Source organism: Fusarium vanettenii, assembly GCF_000151355.1.
Source record: "Fusarium vanettenii 77-13-4 unplaced genomic scaffold NECHAsca_118_unmapped, whole genome shotgun sequence".
In the NCBI taxonomy this organism is placed as follows: domain Eukaryota; kingdom Fungi; phylum Ascomycota; class Sordariomycetes; order Hypocreales; family Nectriaceae; genus Fusarium; species Fusarium vanettenii.
Window position 1 is genome coordinate 1 of NW_003315772.1, and position 8,001 is coordinate 8,001.

At 24.5% G+C, this 8,001-nt stretch overlaps 2 protein-coding genes across 2 annotated transcripts; both read right to left on the reverse strand.

Annotated features, from left to right (window-relative positions):
- Nucleotides 1–1,705: 1,705 nt before the first annotated feature.
- Nucleotides 1,706–1,903, reverse strand: NECHADRAFT_56317 (uncharacterized protein; the record flags this gene model as incomplete). The annotated part of the gene is made up of 1 exon (XM_003039321.1): nucleotides 1,706–1,903. A coding segment is annotated over one exon (198 nt), but the record flags the coding sequence as incomplete, so codon positions are not given.
- Nucleotides 1,904–2,190: 287 nt separating this feature from the next.
- NECHADRAFT_89276 (uncharacterized protein) lies at nucleotides 2,191–4,711 on the reverse strand (the record flags this gene model as incomplete). The annotated part of the gene is made up of 13 exons (XM_003039322.1): nucleotides 2,191–2,196; nucleotides 2,548–2,590; nucleotides 2,621–2,669; nucleotides 2,808–2,846; nucleotides 2,935–3,069; nucleotides 3,143–3,181; nucleotides 3,468–3,486; nucleotides 3,539–3,570; nucleotides 3,639–3,646; nucleotides 3,910–3,976; nucleotides 4,193–4,211; nucleotides 4,267–4,291; nucleotides 4,425–4,711. 13 exons carry the CDS (start codon nucleotides 4,709–4,711, stop codon nucleotides 2,191–2,193), a joined length of 768 nt encoding a protein of 255 aa, XP_003039368.1.
- Between the last annotated feature and the right edge of the window lie 3,290 nt (nucleotides 4,712–8,001).

Here is an 8,001-nt window from a genome sequence, read left to right on the forward strand (position 1 = left end):
GGGGTAATTATTATACCTAAATTATTCCTTAGTGAGGTATACCTAGCTATAAGGTATAATAATTTCTCCTGGTTTTAGACTAATATTATTATACTTAGTCTAGGCTATACTAAGTATCTTAATTATCTAAAGAGCTATCTATAATTTATTATTAGCTTATATAAATCTTATTTATTTCTTACTTTTAAGGAGCTATTATTACTATAGCTAATAATAACCTTTTTTAATATTATATTACTTCTTATAATAGACCTTCTCGATATAGTTTATCTTATAATAGTATTAATATTTATATCTATAATAGTTATATTCCTTTTATTAGGTTATCCCGAGTTTTATAGGTCCTATATAGGTTTTATAGGATATATTAGTTTATTAGGATTTCTCTTAGTTAATATTAAATTAAGGTTTTTAATAATTTTCTCTATTATTATAGGGATTTTAGAGTTTTTTCTAAGAGAATTATTAGTTATTAATCTTAATTACTTCGCTAATATAATTAATAAGGTTATTAGGCTAATCTTCCTTATAGAGTTTAGCTTATATTTTTTTCTTAAGTTTATTAAAAAAAAAAGATATTAGGGGTTCTTAGTCTTAATTAAGCTTTAAGGTAAGCTAAAGGTATTTAATATTATATTTTAATATAAAGCGAGTTTATTAAAATGCCTTAATTTCTTTTTTTACTTAGGCTTTTTTATTTATTATTCTAAAAGCTTATTAAAATATAGCTTTAAAGGCTTTAAAGCTAAAATAAAAGTTTATAATTTATAGTAAGTATTTATTAAGTAATTTAATAAGATATTTCTTTATAATAAGTTTAAATTAAGCTATAATATACTTAGTAAGATACCTTATAGTATATTAGACCTTATTAAATATTATAATAAATTAAGTAAGGTAATAAAGCATAAATATATATAGCTATATAAGGAATATTAATAATTTATATATAGTATTATTAAATTTCTCTAATTATTCTAGCTTTAAGATTTCTCTAATATCTTTACCTTTTATAATAATAATTATTATATTATTAATATTCTAGATATTCTTATAGTATTATTAGTTTTAAATTTATTAAGTAATAGCTATATAATTAATAAGTCCTCTAAGTTCTTTTATTTTAATAGTTATAATAATAACCTAGGTATAAAATTACTTAATTTCTTTATTATTATTATTTATTTCCTTATTACTATTAGGGTTAGCTTAAATTAATATAATTAAGGTAAGTAAGTAATTAATAGGTAGAATCTACTAATAGTTATTACTAAGAATAGCCTAAGTAGCTATTATATTTAATATTATTTAAGGTAATATAAATAATCCTCTAAATAAGAGCTATTAATATATAATAAGAGGATATTTCTTAAGGGGATAAATTAATTATATTAGGTTTATATTAATAGAGGAGAATATTATATAACCTTAAAGGGTAATATAATATTATATCTAATAATATACTTAAGGGTATTAAATATAACTAAGTTATATTAATAGCTAAGGTAGCTATTATATAAGAGGGTATAATAAGTGCATTTTATATACTTATAGTTAATCTTTGGATTAATATTCTCTAGGTTTAGTCTAGGGTAGGACCGATATTTTTAGCGTTTAGTCTCTAGACTAATACGGCCGATATTTAGTCCCTTTGGTCCCTTGCTTAGTTAGAGTGTTTTTGCTATCTTTCCCCGCCTGGCCTATGTCATGGCCGTGATAGGTGTGACCAGCTTTTTAATAAAAGCACCTTTTTAACTACTTCTGGGTCTAATCTATTTCTAGATTTAGTAATAATATTATTACTAATAGAAAAGGTGCTTTCTATAGAAGCAGAAGTAGCGGGAATAGCTAAATAGCGTCTAGCTAATATACTTAGAATAGGAAACCTAATACTATTGGTTTTCTAATATTCTAAAATATTAGCCTATAATTAAATTAGTAAAAAATCTATAAAAAATCAAATAAAATACAGAAAAATAGAGAAAAAAAAGAAAAAAAGGGGGATTATTTACCTCTTTCCCTAGCCGGTTTTCACTTAAAAAAACCCTTAATTCCTCTTCTTCTTTACCTTTAGAAGAAATATATAAATCTCTTTCAAAGTCAAATACTTATATAGGTGGGGAGCGTGATTTTTAGCGGTCTTCTAAATCTTCTAAATTAGAAGGGTTTAAAAGGCTAGCCTTTTCGCTTTTAACCCTATATAATATTAGTATTTCTATTTAAAAAATTAAGAAAAAATAATAAAAAATTAAAAAATACTTATATAAAGAATTCTTCCTTAAAAAAGCTAAGAATATCCTTACTAATACTAGGATAGTGATATAATAAGCCTTTTTGCTAAAATTGAGATATCTTAAACCTAGGGTCTAAAATAATCGCAAAAAGAAAAGGCTTATAATCCACTAGCCTAGTCCTAGAAAGAAATCGAGGAAAATATTTCTCTAGCTTATTAATTCCAGCATTTATAGCTAGATTTAAGCTAGAGAAAAAGGGGTCCTTTAAAAAGTTAGTATATATTATAAATAAATTTAAAAAAAAAAAACTAACCTTATCTTGCTTTCGGTTATAGCCTAACTGCAAATCCTCTAAGCTATTATATATAATATAAATATATAATAACCCCTGAGAAATTGTAGTATAAGCTTGACCCTGAAGCTTAATAGAAGGTCCTAAAAAAACCTTAAAAATACGCTTTAACTCTACTACTTCAGCCCATTCTTCTTGAGTTAAGAACAGCTTTTTATATTCCAAAATAGTAGTATTTTTTGAAATATAAATAAGCGGCCTTTTAAACTCTAAAAAAGTACTAAGCATAAAATAAGTAGAGTTCCAGCGTGTAGAATTATCTATAAATTAATTAGTATTTTTTTCTTATTTATTATAAGCTTATAAGCTTAAAGGAATAAAAACAAAAAAAAAAGGGAATAAATTTACCTAAAGGAATATGCCGCTTCTCAGACTCAAATAAGCCCTCCTTAGTATACTTCTCAATAGCCTCGCTTAATAGCATTTTAGGCTCTTGGGTATACTTTAGAATAGTTATAAGCCTTCTAATCCGGCTAATAAGGCCTAAAAAATAGTAATATTAGTATAAATATAGCTAAATAAAAAGAAAAAGAATTATAAAAAAAATATAACTTACTATTAAAAGCAGGGCTTTCAGGTTCCTCTTCTTCTAACCCTATATTATCACTATTAAGCTTATTTATAGCATTATTAGCATAGCTTAATAAGTGATTTTTTAAGGAAGAAGAAGAGAGATACTCTTTAAGAATATCTTGCGCAATTAAATTAATAATATGCGCTATGCAACGAATATCCCCTTAGAAATCCTTATTAATATCTTTTTTATAAGATTTAATAAAGGATTTTAAAAAGGTATTATTATTCGAGGTATTATCCCTAGTAATACTATTATAAAATTAGTAAATAACTAAAAAAAAAATAAGAATTAGAGAAAAACTTACCTAAAGATATTTTTAAGCACTAAACTAGGATATATATGTAAAGCTTTAAAAAACTCGCTATAAATATATACCCCAGTATGGCTCTCAGTTAGGTTATGAAAGCCTAGAATAATTAAAGAAATAATTAGTAAAAAAAACCCTTAAATTATTAAAAAAAAAAGAAAAACTTACCTATTAGCCTATAATTTAAGGGAAAGCTAGCATCAATAAATATTACTATTATCCCTAAATAAGAGACCTGATTTGCTGCAGTCCAAATATCTAAAGTTAAGGAAAAAGTCCCCAAAGTAGATATATTAGCTGCTAAAGCAGAATTCAGGCTAATAAGGCTAGAATTAAAGGTATCTAATAAAATACCTTTAATTTTATCCCTATTTATTATAGGCCCAGCACTAAATATAAATTAGTATATATTTTTTAAAAAAAAAAGAAAAAAACTTACTTATTATAATAGCTTAATAGCTCTTGAAAAGAGCTAGAAGAAAGAACCCTAAAAGATAGATTATTCTCTATAAGAAAATTAACTATCTTTTTATAAGCTTCAGCCTCTAAAAAGCGGCTATTAGAGCTTATAGAAGAGCTAGGCTTTTGCCTAAGAGAAAAAAAATCTCTTTTAGGCTGGTCTAGGGTATCTCTTTCTATATATTAATATATTAGTAAGAAAAAACCCTAAATTAAAATTAAAAAAAATATATAACTTACTTCTCTTCTTAGAAGCTTCTTACTTTTTACTAGTAGCAATGCCTTTATGCCTATTCTCATAGTGGCGGACAAAGTTAGAAGACTTATAAAGTCTTACTTTTTCTAACTTTCTATAAGAACAGCTATAAAGAAATTAGTTAAAGTTAATATACTTTATAAAGTATATTAAAAAGTAAAGAAAAAAATTAGAAAAAATCAATTCTTATAACCTTATAAATAAGGCTATATAGGAATAAAATAGAAATTTTTATATACCTTATGCAAGAAACGAGATATTCTCTCTCATTATTAGGGATTTCAGGTAATAAAACCCTAGGAAAAAGACCCTCTATAATAATATAGCCTCCAGAGCCTTTTTCTTCTATATTAGACCCTTCAGCTGTAGAAGAAGGTCTAGGGTAGGCTGGAGAAGAAGAAGGTATAGGGTAGGTCATAGATTCAAAAGGTAAAGGTCTAGCTTCTATAGTACTCATAACATTAGTCTCAGAAGTAGAAAACTGAGACTCAACGTCAGAGGGACCAGTAGTAAAGCTTGAATTCATTTTTAAAATAAAATAGAAAAAAAGGGAATTTTAATAATATATAAATGATAGGGTTAGGGTTATTAGTTGTTGAGATATTGCTGAGTGTTATTAAAAAAGGTTTTATTTTTTATAGCTTGAAGGCGATATATATAAATTCTTTTAAAAAAAATTTCATATATTTAATTTATAAGCAAATATAGAAAAAATTTTTAAGTCTGATATTTCCGCCTTAAGTCCACTTAAATCCGTGATTTATAATCTTATAAATCATTATAAATCACTTATTCAGCATTTTCCTTGATTTCTAACTAGATTTCTTACTAATCTGATTATAAATTACTTATAAATTATTATTTATATATTTATAAGCAATTAGTTAGTAATTTCTAAGTAATTTCTAAGTAATATATATAGAATTATAATTTATTTTTAGAAATTAACTTATTTTTAGATATTTCTCTATTTTTAGACTATTAATAAGAAATTAATAAGCTATACTCTATATATAGATATTATTTTTCTTATATATATATATAAATAGCCTTATACTAAGCCTAAAGAAGTAATTTACTTATTAAAATAAAGAATTTTTTTTTAATATATAAATAGTTAAAAAACTAATAGTTAATTTTTAATAACTAAAACTAAAATTAGTAAGCAAAATTAAAAACTAAAACTAAAAAAAAACTAACTTAGTTTTTCTTACCCTAGACTAAAACTAAGGTTAGTTAATTAACTAGTAGTTTTTTAACTAAAGTCTTAGTTTAGTTAGCCTTAGTTTAAAAACTAGTAGTTTTTTTCGCAACCCTAGCTATATACCAGGCTAGTTTCTTTCGACTTATAAGGTTTAGTATATCTAATATATCGAGCTAGAATAGCCCCGGCGGCATAGGGAGGAGCCCTTTGCCTTCTAAATAAGGCGCTTATAAACCTATCTAGCGTATTAGCTAAGTATATATCTTATACTAGTAAGCCTTACTTAGCTGCTATATAGGATCTACCGAGATATTCTAACCTAGCTTCCCTATATCTAGAAAAAAGAAAGCCCGCTATAGCGGCGAGTATCTATGCTATAGTTATATATACTTATCTTATTATTATATTTATTCCCGCGAATAATATAGCGAGTTATACTTATTAGCTAATATATCGCTATTAGAGATTAATTAACCGGAGGTATAATATAATATTAAAGAATGCGGCTACCTATTTATATTACTTATTAACCTTAGCTATATTATATATAATTAACTTTATATTAGCTAAGCTATATTAAGTCTAAGCTAGATAAGATTATATAGCGCCTTAATTAGTTAGCCTAGTAAAGTTAATAACCTTATTCCTTTATAGCCTTAGCTAATACCTACTCTCTAGATAAGAGTATTATTAGTACTTAGAGTCCCGGCTATAATATATTAAGGCTCTATTATTATTATTTTACTAAGCGAGGAATAAATCTTAACTTTATTAGCGGCTTTTTTTAAAGCTAGAGCTATATACTATAAGTATATAATATCTTATATATAACTATAGTATTAACTTATATAATACTATACTAATAAGAAGCTTAAGGATTTAATTCTAGATTATATTACTTACCTTATATTTAAGGACTATTTTAGATATACCTATACTTAATTATACTCTTTATTCTATAAGAAGACCTTTTAGAGGTAATTTAACTAAAGAGAATTATTAAAATACTTATTACTCGCTATAATATTATATATAGTCTACTTCTTGATAGATAAATTCTTTAAGGGCTATAAGACTTTATTATTATTATTCTTCGCGAATATAGTATAAAGATCTATTATTATACTTTACTTCTAAGACTAAGTAGAGGCTAATATTATAATAATAAAGACTATTATATTTTTATTTATTTATAATTTTATTAATAAGGCTACTTTATTTAAGGCATAATAAATTATTAATATTTAGCCTTTTTAGCTAGATATAATAGGTATAACTTAGCTTAAGTTAAAATAGGACTTATTATATATATATCCTAAGACCTTTATTTAATATTAGACTATCTAATATTAATCGGGGTCGCTAAGAAAGAGAAATAGTATTATATCTTCTAGTCTATATATATACTTAATAGGCTAATATCTTATATAAGGGCGAGGCCGCCTATAGTACTCGAAGCGAGCTATTAGCTCTCGCTCTTATATAATAAGTTATTATAGAGAATAGATTATAATTCTAAAAGCTATAAGCTTAATAATATTCTTAGCTAAAATACTAATATTAATAAGTATCTTAATTACCTAGCCTTTATAATAGCCCTAACATCTATAATTAGTTATTATACCTAGTATATAATATAAGAAGATAATAATTAGTAATAAAAGCCTCTATAGGATTAGTCCTTAGATTATATAGTAATATATTTTAACTTACTTTCTCTAGAAGGCTACTTTAAATAATTAATTAATAAAGCCCTCTTTAATTATTTTATAGATAGGATTAAGATTAATACCGGCTTAGTTAGCCTATTAGTTTTTACCTAGGTCCTTTTCTATTTATTTTATTACTTATTAAATTAGCTATTTCTTCTATACCGAAGGGCTAATTCTATTTATACTAAGGCTCTATATATATTCTTATCGCGAGCTTTAGATATAAGTCGCGAGTACTCTTAGAAAATAGTCTATAAGCTTTAAGATATAAAACTAGCGGGCTATATACTCTATAGCTTATTCCTTAGCTATTATATTATTATTACTAATAGGGTATATATTATATATATCTTTTTAGGTAATTTAATTATTAAATAAGAGTCTTTTAATTACTTATTAATTTATCGCTAAATCTTAGGTAATTTATCTAGGTATTAGCTAAGTTACCTCTCTATAGTTAATTCTTTTTTACCTCTTTATAATATCTTAGAGCATAAGAGACCCTAATAGCTAAGTAGAGGTATATAATAGATAAGTTTATTAACTATGCCGATCGGTTTATATACCTTATTAGTCCTATTAGCTATATTTAACCTATAAGTAATACTAATTATAAACTTATATAGTCGCTATTAGATTATAATATACTTATTAGCGCGCTAAATAGGTTCTAAGAGATAGAGAGCTATATAATATTTTTAAGTAATAATAATATATTAATTAGCTAATTAATTAATATAATTCCTATAGGTTTTAATTAAGATTTATTAGGCTATTTTATTATAATTAATAATTAACCTTATTATTATACCTAATATATCTTATTTATATTAGGTAATCCCTTAGCTAAGCTTTAAGAAAGGGGGTAAGTATAATCCTTAATATATTTATTAATTTTTA